Raw genomic sequence first — 16,243 nt, forward strand, 5'->3', positions numbered from 1 at the left:
ATCTGACATTTCAGTGTTGTAATTGCAGGGGTCTTGACCAGGGCTGGCTCTAATTTTTTTGCTGCCCCAAGCAAAAAAAATTTCCCCCGCCCCTCTGGCCCTGCCCCAACGCCGCCCCTTCCCCAAATCCCTGGCCCTGCCTCCTCCCTCAGGTGTGCTGCATTTCCCCTTCTCCCTCTGGGAGGGAGGGGGGAGAAGCAGAGTGGTGGCGTGCTCTGAAGTGGGGAGGCGGAGGTGAGCTGGAGGGGAGCGGTTCCTCTGTCCCCCCCCCCGGGTTATTTCCTGCAGCCCTGCCCTTCCCCGGCACCGCCGCAGCTCACCTCCTCTCTGCCTGCTCCCCTGAGCGTGCCACTGCCGCTATGCTTCTCCCCCCTCCCTCCCAGGCTTGCTGCACGAATCAGCTATTTTGCAGCAAGCCTGGGAGGGAGTTGGGAGAAGTGGAGCAGCGGCGCACTCAGGGGAGCAGGCAGCAGTGGAGCGGAGGTGAGTTGGTGGGGGAAGTGGTTCCTCTTCCCCCCCCAGGGTTACTTCCTGCGGCCCTCCCTGCACTCCCCACCGCTGCAGCTCACCTCCTCTCAGGGCCGGCTCCTGGCTTTTTGTGCCCCAAGCAAAATAAATAAATAAATAAAAGGAGCCAGAAGCCAGAATGCCACCCCTTAGAAAGTGCTGCCCCAAGCACATGCTTAGAGCTCTGATGCCTAGAGCTGGCCCTGGTCTTGACCCAAAAGGGAGTTGTGGGGGGGCGTCACAAGGTTATTGTAGGCGGGGGTTGCAGTACTGCTACCTTTACTTCTGCGCTGCTGCTGGTGGCAGTGCTGCCTTCAGAGCTGGACAGTGGTGGCTGCTGGCTGGGAGCCCATCTCTGAAGGCAGAGCTGTCACCAGCAGCAGCACAGAAGTAAGGATGGCATGGTATGGTATTGCCACCCTTACGTCTGCACTGCTGCTGGTGGGGTGCTGCCTTCAGAGCTCCATGCCTGTCCAACAGCTGCCGCTCTCTGGCAACCCAGCTGTGAAGGCAATGTAGAAGTAAGCGTGACAATACTGTGATCCGTCTAAAATAGCCTTGCAACTCCCCTGCCCCTCCCCCCCAACTCCCTTTTTGGTCAGGATCACATTTTGAGAAACATTGGGCTCCACTCCCCTCACCCCGGTGAAATCTGTATAGTATAGGGTGTACACACACAAAAAAACAGATTTCTGGTCTGTGATGTGTGTGGTTTTTTTTTTTTTTCATGGTTGTGAATTTGGTAGCGCCCTACTCATGATCCTGAGTGAGTTGACTTTGGCTCTGAGACTTGCTGCCTTGGGGATTTTTTTTTGTGCAGTGTAGATGTACCCATAGTGTGTTTGCATCTCACTTTGTTTTCCATCGTGTCAGCTATCCTAGGAATAATGTTCAGTAGTTATTATGGGTGTCTAGATAGAGGTAGATGTTCTGTATAAAAAGAGAGAATGTCTTTCCTTTTGTTTTGCATTTCTATTTCTAAGATTTTTCCTAAGGAAAGATTGATTCTCATTTGTTGGTAACCATTCAAACGTTGCTTTGAAAATAAAAATAGCTTTTATGCTAAATTTGGTGCTTCTTTTTGCTAACCAGGGGGATATACTATATCTACACACGTTTATTTAATCTTTCTCTCTTTCTTGCCCTCCCCCAAGCTCTGCCCTGTGTTCCATCTTTCTCTTCTGGTGCCTCAAACAATAGTTTTTCTATTGCCATTGCTGATCCAGTGTGTCCTCCTTCTACACTGCCTTTCCCACAGTAATTATATTTTGTTCTTGACCCTCTTTTTGCTATAGCTTTGGGAAAAAAAAAAGTTAATGCTTACTTGTTAAGTTTCTTCCCTTGCAACCCCAGGCCATGAGCATTTTAACCCCTGAGCACCATCTTCAACATAACCATCACACTGTGATCTTAAAGTAGGTTTAATAGTTTTGCTGACATGGAATTATATTCTCTTTGCTGCTCTTGGTTTTCTTGCCTCACTCTGATCATCCCTCAGGGACAAGAGACCATTATGAACTCTCCCCTGGTGAGGAAGCTTGTGTACGTGGCTTGTGTAGGGGTCAGATGTCCCAGAATCTAGGAGCCAGTGGGGCCTAACTGGCCTTCTCCCACAGCTAGTCTTTGTACTGTTATCTCTTACCAGTTGAAAATATTGAGGAACAGTCTCTGGATACAGATGACCAATCTTGATTCTGGTGCTTTGCTCTGCCTACATCTGGGATCCCCATATAATGTCAAAGGAGTTCTGTATGTGTGAAGAGAATATCAAAGTCAAGTTCTGCCATGAAAACTGGAGGGGGGGATTTTGTCTGTGGTTGAATTGCAGAATAGAATTACCAGTTACATTCAGCTATAATTAAAGGTGTAAAAACAATTTTTATATCCAAGAAGAACTTATTTCTTTATACTTTTATTTAATTATCACTGAAATTTAACTACAATACATAACAGATTGAAAATAAGAAAAGAAAAATAAGTTGCCAAGTAAGTGCAAAGTATATAATTGTATGTATGTAAATGCTGTCTTTGGTTGAGATGTAGAGGCATTTAGCGGGCTGTGCCTGGTACCCAGCAGGCCCAGTAGTCAAGCTTCAGTCAAAATGTCTATCCTAGTCTTGGGGTAGCTCTTCTAGGCAGCCCGGTTGGGGCAGCAGTGGCCAAGTCACAGTTCATCGTCCTCCTGGGATCTCCAGGCAGCTGGGGGAGGGGAGAAAGGTAGGGAAATCTGGGGCCTTACTCTGATGGGTCTAGGCCGAAGGGGACTGTTATTCCCGGTCAGCCTCCCTTGGACTGCTTCCTACCTCCCTGTTTTCCCTTCAGTTTGGGAAATGGCCCCAGCTGTTTGCTTACAGTTTGAGCAATTCAAAGTCTTAACTGGGGTTGGGGGCAGGAGGCTTCCCGGCTCATTTTCAGAGTCCAGTTGTTTCCCCTGGGTAGGGGGATCAGAGGGGGAAAACAGGAGTCAAAAAAGGATTAAAAAACTTTATATGGGTGATATGAGGAATATCATATCTCTTGGCATAAACTAATCACTAACTGCTTGGAATTAGGAAGAAACTTCTCATACGAATAAGCTATTTTGTAAATGTCCATGAGTACACAATTTCTTTTACCTTTCTCTAAACCCTATGGTATGGGCAGTAATTAGACATTGAACTAGCTGGACCATCGATCTGAATCTGATCCTAATTGACTGGAAGATTTGTTCTCCTTGGAGTGCTTGCACATGTCCATTCCAGTGTAGGTGTGCATGCTCCGATCAGTTGCTGGAATTTTTTCCCTTAGTGGTATTCATTGAGTCAGCTCCAGTGATCTCTGGAGCTGTGCGCTCATATTACCGGCATAAAGGGCCCCACTAGCCCTTCAGTTCTTTCTTATCGCCCATGACAGTTGCTGGAACTTCCCTCATTGCTCACGCAATTTATCCCAGTGGTTTTCCTTCTCTTTTTTCGTGTATATAGTTAGTTTTGTTAGTTAGTAGTAATTTTAGTAGTTAGTGAGTTTTGGATGCTTCCGCACTTAGTTGGAGAGGCTTGTCTGATCTGTGGGGCCGGGGTATGCCTCATTCACTAGGCTTCAAGCCCTGTGTGTGGCAAGTCAGTGTCCTTGAGCAACCCACGCTCGAGCTGCCTCACATGTTTAGGGGAAGCTCATAGGAAAGACTGTTGCCAGATCTGCAGGGACTTCAAACACTGCACCAAGAAAGACCAGGAGGCAAGGTTGAAGGTCCTCCTCATGGAGACAGCCCTAAGACCAGTGTCAGAGCTGCACTTAGACTCAGCACCAAGCACCTCAGCTTTGATGCAGAGTGCTCCTTCTGCCAGTTGAGAGTCCTGGCACTGATCCTCCTTACTGGTGCATAAGAATAAGCACCAGGAGAAGAGTCATTCCCCATTGCCGAAAAGAAGCAGGCAAGTGGATCAGGGTAGAGCGAGACCCGTGTCAGGCTTTTCTCCCTCCCCGGTACTGCAGCAGGCACCTCTGTCAGCCTTGGTACTCCCGCCATCTCTGCTAACTCTAGCATGGGAAGTGCCATCCTCCAGCAGATAGTATACCAGTCAGTTCGTGGTACCATCAAATCCAGAGGCATTTGCGGCTGCTAGAGGCCTGCTCACTCTTCCAGTCCCAGGGTCCCCAGAGATTCAGGACTTGGCACCACTAGTACCAATGAGTGGCAGAGAGCCATCCCGCAGCTTTTGTGCGGCACCACGGCCACCCTTTAGGGGGAACCTCCCTATGGTAGCCTTGGCTCACACTTCTCCGTGATGCCATTTGCCAGCACCGAGAGGATTGACACCACTTGAGTCTCTACACCCCAGCTCATCGAAGTCCAAAGTGGGGTCTTTCTCTCCCCACTGTCAGGACCACCTGCACTACTCCACACACCATTCCTAACCTGAGATAGCCTCAGGCGCTATGGTGCCCCTAAACGATTGGTCTCCAGGACTGTGGGGAATGGCACTCATGCAATGGACTTTTTGGAACCTGTGGAGATTTCCTCCCAGCCAGGGCATCATTTCAAGGCATTCGTATTCTGTGGCCTTGAAAAGACTGAGCTTAACTGGGAGATGATTAGCATCATTGTCTGAGCCCCAGGTATGTGGGAAAAAATTTATAAGCTGTTGATTTTGTAAAATGGTGGAGTTTGGAGGTAGGGTTGTACCTTGGGAACCCCATGCTCAGTTTATCATAATTGTGGTCGCCTAACCCTACCTAGCACACTTATAAGGCACAGCAAATTTCAAGAGAATCCGAGTAAGCATGAGGATTTTAGAGCACCTAGCCCTGGTCTGCACTACACAGTTAGGTTGAAGTAAGAGGCCTTATGTCAACCTAACTATGTCAAGTGTATACACTACAGCCTTGATCCCACCAGTGTAAGTGCTCTACTACGCCGACATAACTCCACATCAAGGAGAGGTGTAGGGCTTATGTTGGTGTAGTTAGGGCGATGCAGTGTCTATGTAGACACTGCGTTACTTACATCAGCTGTTGGCTGCCATTCTTGTCAATTTCCAGCATGGAGCCCTGAAATTAACAAGAAAGCCTGCTGGTGGTGGTGGTGTGCTCTGGCTGCCCCCATCCCTGCCTCCTTCTCCCTGTTCAGGCAGTCAAGAAGCCCAGGTAGCTTCCCTCTGCTCCCAGCAGAGCTCTCAGCTCCCCACACTCCCTTTCTTCAGTTAGTGGAAATGCTGCTGGTGAAGACACGCACCACTGACAGAAGGAGAGCAGTGTAGACATCAGCCACAGCAGTAATGACTGCAGTGGCTGTAAGTCGACCTAGCATAAGTTAACTTAAGTTTCTAGTATAGACATACCCATGGAAAAGTCATCCTTTAAATAGTATGTCCTTTAAATAGTACGTCCCTCGGCCCACGCTACTTCCCGCAGCTCCCATTGGCCTGGAGCAGCGAGCCGCGATTGGCCAAACCTGCGAACGTGGCTGGTAAACAAACAGGCCCAGCCCACTTTCCCTGCACAAGCGGCGGAACAAGTTTGGGAACCACTGGTCTATAAAATCATGAATGGTGTGGAAAAAGTGAATAAGGAGGTGTTTATTTACTCGTTCACATAACACAAGAACCAGGGTCACACAATGAAATTAATAGGCAACAGGTTTAAAACAAACAAAAGATGGTGTTGCCAGGAGGGCTTTGGCTTCCTCGACCATGGAATGCTATTCGAGGAAGGACTGCTAGGCAGAGATGGCGTTCACCTTTCGAGGTGGGGAAAGACCCTATTTGCACACAGACTGGCTAACCTAGTGAAGAGGGCTTTAAACTAGGTTCGACGGGGACTGGTGAGCAAAGCCCACAGGTAAGTGGGGAACATGGAGACCTGGGAGATGGGTCGGAAACAAGAAGGAGCCTGGGCTATAATGGCAGAGAGATAGGAGGGTCAGGGCAAAACTGGGAGGCAAGATCAAACCAGTATCTTCGATGCCTATATACAAATGTGAGAAGTATGGGTAATAAGCAGGAAGAACTGGAAGTGCTGATAAATAAATACAACTATGACATTGTTGGCATCATTGAAACTTGGTGGGATAATACACATGACTGGAATGTTGGTGTGGATGGGTACAGCTTGCTCAGGAAGGATAGACAGGGGAAAAAGAGAAGGTGTTGCCTTATATATTAAAAATATACACACTTGGACTGAGGTGGAGATAGACGTAGGAGACGGAAGTGTTGAGAGTCTCTGGATTAGGCTAAAAGGGGTAAAAAAACAAGGGTGATGTCTACTACAGGCCACCTAACCAGGTGGATGAGGCTTTTTTTAAAATAACTAACAATCATTCAAAGCCCAAGATTTGGTGGTGGTGAGGGACTTCAACTATCCAGATATATATTGGGAAAATAACACCGCGGGGCACAGACTATCCAGTAAGTTCCTGGACTGCATTGCAGACAATTTTTTATTTCAGAAGGTTGAAAAAACTACTAGAGGGGAAGCTGTTCTAGACTTGATTTTAACAAATAGGGAGGAACTCGTTGAGAATTTGAAAAAAGGCAGCTTGGGTGAAAGTGATCATGAAATCATAAAGTTTGCAATTCTAAGGAAGGCTAGAAGGGAGTACAGCAAAATAGAGACCATGGATTTCAGGAAGGTGGATTTTGGTAAGCTCAGAGAGCTGATAGGTAAGGTCCCATGGGAATCAAGACTGAGAGGAAAAACAACTGAGGAGAGTTGGCAGTTTTTCGAAGAGACACTGTTAAGGGCCCAAAAGCAAGCTATTCCACTGGGTAGGAAAGATAGAAAATGTGGCAAAAGACCACCTTGGCTTAACCACGAGATCTTGCATGATCTAAAAAATAAAAAGTCATATTAAAAAATGGAAACTAGGTCAGATTACAAAGGATGAATGTAGACAAACAACACAGGAATGCAGGGGCAAGATTAGAAAGGCAAAGGCACAAAATGAGCTCAAACTAGCTATGAGAATAAAGGGAAACAAGAAGACTTTTTATCAATACATTAGAAGCAAAAGGAAGACCCAGGACAGGGTAGGCCCATGGTTCAGTGAGGAGGGAGAAACAGTAACGGGAAACTTGGAAATGGCAGAGATGCTTAATGACTTCTTTGTTTCGGTCTTCACTGAGAAGTCTGGAGAAATGCCTAACATAGTGAATGCTTATGGGAAGGGGGTAGGTTTAGAAGATAAAATAAAAAAAAAAAGTTAAATAATCACTTAGAAAAGTTAGATGCCTACAAGTCACCAGGGCCTGATGAAATGCATCCTAGAATACTCAGAGAGCTAATAGAGGAGGTATTTGAGCCTCTAGCTATTATTTTTGGAAAGTCATGGGAGACGGGAGAGATTCCAGAAGACTGGAAAAGGGCAAATATAGTGCCCATCTATAAAAAGGGAAATAAAAACAACCCAGGAAACTACAGACCAGTTAGTTTAACTTCTGTGCCAGGAAAAATAATGGAGCAAGTAATTAAGCAAATCATCTGCAAACACTTGGAAGATGGTAAGGGGACAGGGAATAGCCAGCATGGATTTGTAAAGAACAAATTGTGTCAAACCAATCTGATAGCTTTCTTTGATAGGATAACGAGTCTTGTGGATAAGGGAGAAGCGGTTGATGTGGTATATCTAGACTTTAGTAAGGCATTTGATATGGTCTTGCACGATATTCTTATCGATAAACTAGGCAAATACAATTTAGATGGGGCTACTATAAGGTGGGTGCATAACTGGCTGGATAACCGTACTCAGAGAGTAGTTATTAATAGTTCCCAATCCTGCTGGAAAGATATAACAAGTGGGGTTCCGCAGGGATCTGTTTTGGGACCGGCTCTGTTCAGTATCTTCATCAATGACTTAGATGTTGGCATAGAAAGTACTCTTATTAAGTTGGCAGATGATACCAAACTGGGAGGGATTGCCACTGCTTTGGAGGACAGGGTCATAATTCAAAATCATCTGGACAAATTGGAGAAATGGTCTGAGGTAAACTGGATGAAGTTTAATAAAGACAAATGCAAAGTGCTCCACTTAGGAAAGAACAATCAGTTTCACACATACAGAATGAGAAGAGACTATCTAGGAAGGAGTACAGCAGAAAGGGATCTAGGGGTTATAGTGGACCACAAGCTAAATATGAGTCAAAAAAAGCAAATGTGATTCTGGGATGCATTAACAAGTATGTTGTGAGCAAGACACAAGAAGTCATTCTTCCACTCTATTCTGCTCTGGTTAGGCCTCATCTGGAGTATTGTGTCCAGTTCCTGGCACCGCATTTCAAAAAAGATGTGGAGAAACTGGAGAGGGTCCAGAGAAGGGCAACAAGAATGATTAAAGGTCTTGAGACCACGACCTATGAAGGAAGGCTGAAAGAATTGGGTTTGTTTAGTTTGGAAAAGAAGACTGAGAGGGGACATGATAGCAGTTTTCAGGTATCTAAAAGGGTGTCATCAGGAGGAGGGAGAAAACTTGTTCACCTTAGCCTCTAATGATAGAACAAGAAGCAATGGGCTTAAACTGCAGCAGGGGAGATTTAGGTTGGACATTAGGAAAAAGTTCCTAACTGTCGGGGTAGTTAAACACTGGAATAAATTGCCTAGGGGGGTTGTGGAATCTCCATCTCTGGAGATATTTAAGAGTAGGTTAGATAAATGTCTATCAGGGATGGTCTAGACAGTATTTGGTCCTGCCATGATGGCAGGGGACTGGACTCGATGACCTCTCGAGGTCCCTCCCAGTCCTAGAGTCTATGAATCTATAAAAGGAAATACTACTTCAGACAACTCACAGTGAACATGTGGAACTCATTGCCAGGGGATGTTGTGAAAGCCAAAAAACTATAACGGTTCAAAAAAGAATTAGGTAGGTCTATCTTCCATGAATTTATCAATGACTATTTGCCAAGATGGTCAAGGCGCAACCACATGCTCTTGGTGTCCCTAGCCTCTAACTGCCAGAAGCTGGGAGTAGAGGACGGGCTGGATCACTCAGTGATGCATTTTGGTTTATTCCCTTTGAAGCACCTGGCATTGGCCACTGTTGGAAGACAGGATGCCTGGCTAGATAGACCATTGGTCTGACCCAGGATAACTGTTATGTTCAAAATTGCTTTACAAACCAAGGACTAGGTGGTGCGGTTACGGTAGTATATGGACAACAAAGAACAGTCATTATATGCAATGAGCCATAGCTCTCCAGAAGACTTGGAAATTAGAACTTTTCCACTGAGGAATGTTGATCAACTAAGTCGTTCCCCTTGTCTTTGAAGAATGCTATTCAATAAAATTTTTGAGAACATAGAGTGATTTTTGTTTATCAAAATAATTTATCATTCACTGTATTAAGGATCTGTAAAATGCTGAATTTACAAGTTTAAAATTAGAAGAGTCCAAATTTAGTTTGATAACAATAAAAAGTAGATCTATGAAGTGTCTGTTTCTTTGGCTTTCATTTTTATGTCTGCAAATAGAAACACATCAGTTTTTGCGTTCCATAATAGTGACATCTTGTGGTGTAAATGTGTCATTGTTTTTGTAGTTTTCCTTTTTAAATGTCATGGAAAGTTTTATATTTAAACAGAATTGGGTTGTATAAATGGGCAAAATAATGTAATTGTAAACTGTAAAAATATATTGACTTATTAATTATAGTGTACAGTGTTCTTTTATGTATTGCATTTGGAGAAGGAAATATTTTGGTTATTGTCCTTCAGTAATTTTTTTTTTTGTGTGCCTATTTTTTAGTGACCAAATTAAAAACGGAGACAGGGCTTCATCAAATCTAAGCAGGATTAGCTGGAATACATCAGGAAGCAAAGCAGGTACAATATTTTTAATTTTCTTCTCAATTCATTTTTCTGTTCTTGTTTTTTCTTTGCTTACAACACTTACTTGCATTTGCAGATGTGAAGTTCACACAAGCAGAAATCATCCAATTTCTGTTTCCCTTTTTTCATTTCTTTATGCATCACTGGACAGTGCTTTTTAAAAAAATGTTAATTTTTTTGTAAATCAAGAATAATATTTGAGATTTAATAGATTGGCTCTAAAAGTCATTAAGCATGATTTCCCGATGTTTCCTTACTTAGAAGTACTAATTTTCTTATATTTTGCCTTGAGAATTTGGACCAGGAATTTGTAAAGGATATGAATACCTAAGGCAGAAAGAGGCTATACCAATTTACACCAGCTATGGTTATGGACCTCAGCTTTTTTTTTCTGTGCATGTGAATTGTATTGTAGTTGTGTATCAGATATTCAATAAATAACATTTATCTTATAATATTTTTAACATATAAGCTAAAAGTGTACAGTCACGAATACTTGGTAAACCTACAGCAGCTGTTTTGCTGTTTTTAAAGCTATTTTTCAGATGTACACATCAGGAGGGAAATGTAAAACAAAAAACTCTTACTGAAATGTAAATATTTTCAAATATGACTTCAGCACTACACTTTTAACTAACATTTTAGAGAGGAAATAGTATATTTTAAGTTTAGTATGCTTGACAGAGGGTATTCTGTAAAGAGGCTAAAAAGATTAATCAGGTACTGTGTAGCTTTCTAAAGCTCAGTGTTGCTAAGGCTCTTGTATTTACCTGCTAAAAACAGCAACCAATAAATGTAGATGATTGTCTTTTTTTTTTTTTGTGACCAGAATGCAAAGCTGTGATTGAGACCTATAAACCACTGAGATAGTCAACTTTTTTGCTGAACTTTTTTGCTTGAGTATTGGTATCCTGTTGAATCATAATTTACAGTGTTAGATGTTTAAGGACCATCACTAAAGTACTGCAACTAAAACTCTTAATTTTCACCAACACTTTTTTAAAAAAATCTTCCAAGACCGAGAAATACAATGTTTATTGTTGCCTTTTTTAATAATCACAACATTTTGTGCTTCTAATTTATGTTGTTTGAATTAATATTGCATGTTAAAGACTACTTCTGATTTTTTTTTTTCAGGGGGGTTCAAGGGTATTGTGGAAACATATAGTATGAAAATACCTGGTTGTAATGATATGACCTTTGGTTTTTGGATTCCATATTTTTTTGGTGTATGAGAGATTTAAGAAACTCCTTTTTGTGCTCCGAATAGCATTTTAGGTTTACAGTATATTTTAGTTTTTAGTGTGAACTTTTACCCTCACACTACAAACATGCACACAAATAATCTTATTCATTGGGATTAATCAGGTGTATAAAGTTGCTGCATGCATTCTTGCAAGATTAAGGTTTTTATGTGAATTCAGGACGGGGGTGTAAGAATCATAAGGAGGGGGAAGTAATTCATCTGCATTACTGTGGCAGGAAGCAGCACTGTGAGCTTTTCTAATACTCATATTTCACTCTGTTCTCTTACATTGTTCAGAGCAGAGCTTCTCTTCATGGCAAATTCTGTGCAGTGTTTTATTAATTGAGCTACTTGTCGTTTGGAACCTAAACAATACTATCAGCTCATTTCACTTGGAAATGAAAAAAGTCTGCAAAAGAAATATGTTTTAAAAAATCCTATCTGTCCAGTATATGTCACATGAAACAGCAGCCATTTTACATAAGCCCTAGAAATAGATATTATAAATAAATTTTACAATGGGTCCATTGAATAGTCAAAATTAAGCTACAGAACTTGGATTTTTAAAAGTTAAGCCATTTAAAATGGTCAGTTTTATACATCTTAATCCTCCTTGTTTCACCCAACCAAATGCTCTCAACACAGATGCATAGATTTAAGACTTGAGACACTGATCCCAGGAAGAAAGCCTCTAACTCAGACATTATCATTATATTGTATATTCTGTTCTTGTAAAATAATTACTACACTAAGATTTATATATTAGTTTGCACATGCTGTCAGGAAACACAGTTTCTGATCAGGTAAGGAGTTTGTCAAATAAAATTATACATGCTCTGGTGTTTACAATGTCACCATAGCCACGTTGGTCCCAGAATATTAGAGAGACAAAGAAAGTGAGATAATGTTTTTTATTGTACCAACTTCTGTTGGTGAAAGAGTCAAGTTTTCAAGCTACGAAGAGCTCTTCTTCAGGTCTGGGAAGGATACTCAGAATGTCACAGCTAAATACATGTTGGAACAGATTGTTTAGCATAAGTAGTTAACACATTTACAGATCCAGAAACCACCCCAAACACACCAAAAAATCTGTTATCTGAAGGCCTGGCTGTACATAACACAGAATATGCTCTGAGAAGAAAGTCTGTGATACACACTTAAAACTACCTTCAAACAAGGCCACTCCACCAGAGAAGTAGATTGCATCATGGAACTGGCCATCCAGATACCCTGAGAGAGAGTACTTCAATAGGGGAAAAAACCTCTTTGACTCCATACCCATAGTTGTCACCCACTACCCCACACTGGACACATATGGGGTATTATTCAGCAATTACAACCCACACTTTAGGGTGGCCACATCCTGAAAGGAATTTTTCCTGCACCCCCTCCTCTGACCCTGCCATAACACACATAATACCCACTGTCATATCTCCACTCAGGGCTGCGCAGAGGATTCAGGGGGCCTGGGGCAAAGCAGTTTCAGGGGCCTCTTCCATTAAAAAAAAAAAAGTTGCAATACTATAAAATACTATATTCTTGTGGGGTCACCTGGGGTCTGGGGCAAATTGTCCCACTTCCCCCCGGGCAGCCCTGTCTCCACTGCTACAATAATCAGTGCCTCTCCCCCACAACACACTTTTCAAGATCCATGGGTGTTGCACATGCCTATCACAAGGCATGGTATACCTCATTCAGTGTGCTGAATGTCACAATAAGAGCTTTGTGGGTGAAACCAGACATTCACTATGCTCTTAAATGAACTCTCGCAGAAAAGTGATAAAAGATAAAATTCCCTATCACCCATGGGTGAATGCTTTTCACAAAATGATCACTCCATATCTGACCCCTCAGTCCTCATCCTCAAAGGAAACTTCCACAATGCTGTCAAAAGATAAGCCTGGAAGCTTAAATTCCTAACTGCTAGACACTAAAAATCAGTGTCTTTATAAAGACACTGGAATTATGGTTTACTACAACAATCTGTAAACCATTAGTCACTCGCCCCCCTTTTTTATCCTATGACTTCAGGGCTATTAATGGGATAAATTGCTTTGAATGGTCCCTTAGAATATGTGTTAACTACTTATGTTAAAGAGTCTGTTTCACCTTGTATTTAGCTATGACACTAAGGCCTGATCTACACTACGAGTTTATTTCTAATTTAGCAGCATTAAACTGAATTAATGCTGCACCCATCCACACAACGAAGCCTTTTATTTCAAAATAAAAGGAGCTGAGACAAGTGTACCAGAAAGCCAAAGAATGAAATGGATGCTCATGGAGGGAGGGGCAACTGACAACTGTAGCTATCCCACAGTTCCTGCACTCTCTGAAAACCATTTGAATTCTTGGCTGAGTTCCCAAAGCCTGAAGGGTCAAAAACATTGTCACAGGTGGTTCAGGGTATATGTCATCACTCCCTGCCCCCTCCCCGCCCCCGAAAGCAAAGGGAAAAAAATCCTCTCACCTTTTTTCAATGTCACCATATGTCTATTGGATGCTGCTGGCAGACGGGGTGCTGCAGCGCTGAACACCAGCATCCACTTCCCTTCCGGATGGCAGATGGTTCAGTATGACTGATATCTGTCATTGTCATCCCGTGAGTGCTCCTGGCTGGCCTCGGTGAGGTCGGCCAGGGGCGCCTGGGCAAAAAGGGAATGACTCCTGGTCATTCCCTTCTTTAAGCTTTGTCTAATGGAGATTCAGTCCTGCCTGGAATATCATAGCAGCTGGAGGCTGCCCTCCCCTCCCCCCTTTGATCTCTGCTTGCAGAGGCAATAAAGTCAGTGTTGTTTCAAATTCATGCATTCTTTATTACTTCATCACACAAATGGGAGGATAACTGCCACGAAGGGGGTTGTTGCAGGGGCACCCCCTAGAATGGCATGCAGCTCATCATTTCTGCAGGGTGTCTGGGGCTCTGACCCAGAGCAGCCATTTGCCTCTCTGGTTCTTTAGTAGGCTTGCCTGATATTCTAGGCAGGGCTGACTCTTCCTTTAGACAAAATTTAAAGAAGAGAATGACCTGGGGAGTCATTCCCATTTTTGTCCATGCCCCCATCGGCCGACCTCACTGAGACCGGCCAGGAGCACCCATGACAGCAGCAGATGGTACAGTATAACTGGTAACCATCATTGTCAACTTGCAAAGCAGCAGACGGTACAGTATGGCTGGTAACAGTCTTTGCTAACTTACAAAAGGCAAGGGGATGCTGCTGTGTAGCGCTGCAGTACCGCGTCTGTTAGCAACATCCTGTAGACATACGGTGACAGAGAAAAAAGTCTGAACGGGCTCAATGGTTGCCATGCTATGGCGTTTGTCCAGGCAATCCAGGGAAAAGGGCGCAAAATGATTGTCTGCCATTGCTTTCATGGAGGGAGGATTAAGTGATGACATTTACCCAGAATCACCCACAACACTGTTTTTGCCCCATCAGGCATTGGGATCTCAACCCAGAATTCCAATGGGCGGGGGAAACTGTGGGAACTATGGGATAGCTATGGGATAGCTACCCACAGTGCAATGCTCCGGAAATCGACGCTAGCCTCGGTACATGGATGCACGCTGCTGAATTAATGTGCTTAGTGTGGCCGCGTGCACTCGACTTTATACAATCTGTTTCCAAAAAACGGTTTCTGTAAAATTGGAATAATCCCGTAGTGTAGACATACCCTGAGTACCTTTTCCAGACCTGAAAAAGAACTCTGTATAGCTTAACAGCTTATCTCTTTCACCAACAGAAGTTAGGCCAATAAAATACATTACCTCACCCACGTTGTCTGTCTAATACTCTGGTATTCACAGATTGGATCACTTTATTCAACAAAGTAATGTCTGAACTTTGTCTTCCAGCTATTTTTTTTTTAAAAGTAAACCCTGCAAGTAATCTTGAACTAGAAATTTATTGAAACTGTTTCCTTGGATTCTGTGATTAAAACATTGAGATAAAAAGACTGATTTACAACAGAGTTTGAATAATCTTGGAATAAGAGGAACATGCCGCATGATTTACTAAATATAGTGGCCCACATTTCCTGTTACATCTAGTCTCTGCTTTGCAGAGTGCAGGCAGACTGCTCTACACTATCCCTAAGAGGCTGTCCACCAGGAGAGAACAGCCAGAACACTTCTTGGTGTTCCTCTCCACCCTGTCTCATTCTCTGTGCAAGGATGATAAGGGAGGAACTCTCTCTATGGACCTGATCCAAAGCCCAGTGAAGTCAATAGAAAGGCTCCCACTGACGTCAGCGGGCCTTGGAACAGTCACTGTACCAGCTAAGGACTTCCCCATGCTGGGGGTGTTCTTAGCTCATGGGATCTGACCAGTCCGGCCCTTCTTCATAATGGCCAGAAGATGTGGGACAATCTGATGGAGTCTAGACTGCAGGCTTCACGTCTGTAGAGAATTTGATAGAACTCACTGCACCTTCATGGAGATCAAGTTTAGGTTTTGGTTGTAATTGTGTACATTCTACTCTTTGTTTAAGTATGGTCCCCACTACCTTCTCAGTGTTTTTCTCTGGCCAAGAGGATTGGAACTCAGTGACTTATGCCTCTGGTCAATTGACGCTTCTGTAAACCAATTTAGAGTTATTTTTTCCCAGAATTCCCCTAGGAACCAAGTGCCCCACCTTCACACTGCTTGTAATTCCTGTCAATTTGAGAAGTGAAAAAACTTAATTCAAAATTCAGTTTCCACTTGTTTGATAGCACTCCACTGGGCTGTGGATAGTATTTTAAGGATATTTTATGTTAATGGAGGAAAGGAGACAAAATATTATGTTTGAAAATTCTCAGATATTTGAGGTTCACCATTAGCTAAAATAATATACTACAGATTGTTCACCTTGAAACTAGCCAATAAAAAGGTACAAGAAAATTTTCAGGAGCCTTAGCAACATGATTTTTTTTAATCCTCACAGAATCCTCTTCTCTCCTTTAGCAGTCATCCTTTCTGAACCTTTTCCTGTTTCCTGTAGAATAAGCCAACTGCTGCCTTCAAGATATCGCCATTGGAGCTAGTAATAAGATTTTCAAAAGCACCTAAAGGATTTAGGAGCACAAATCCCATTGAAAATCAGTGAGACTTGTGTTTCTAAATCCCTGAAAATTTTGAAATTTGAAAATATCCACTTCAGTTTTGAGGTACTCCAGAAAGCAACTATGCCACCACCACCAAAGACA

General features: G+C 43.0%; 1 protein-coding gene across 1 annotated transcript in view; it reads left to right on the plus strand.

The window, feature by feature from the left end:
* Nucleotides 1-16,243, plus strand: part of ARMC2 (armadillo repeat containing 2) — a 137,803-nt gene that overhangs the window by 32,654 nt on the left and 88,906 nt on the right. Inside the window, exon 6 of the mRNA XM_030556072.1 lies at nucleotides 9,727-9,803. Within this exon, the coding sequence (XP_030411932.1) occupies nucleotides 9,727-9,803 (77 nt within the window). The remainder of the gene's footprint in view (nucleotides 1-9,726; nucleotides 9,804-16,243) is intronic.

Source organism: Gopherus evgoodei, chromosome 3 (genome assembly GCF_007399415.2).
Source record: "Gopherus evgoodei ecotype Sinaloan lineage chromosome 3, rGopEvg1_v1.p, whole genome shotgun sequence".
Classification (NCBI taxonomy): Eukaryota; Metazoa; Chordata; order Testudines; family Testudinidae; genus Gopherus; species Gopherus evgoodei.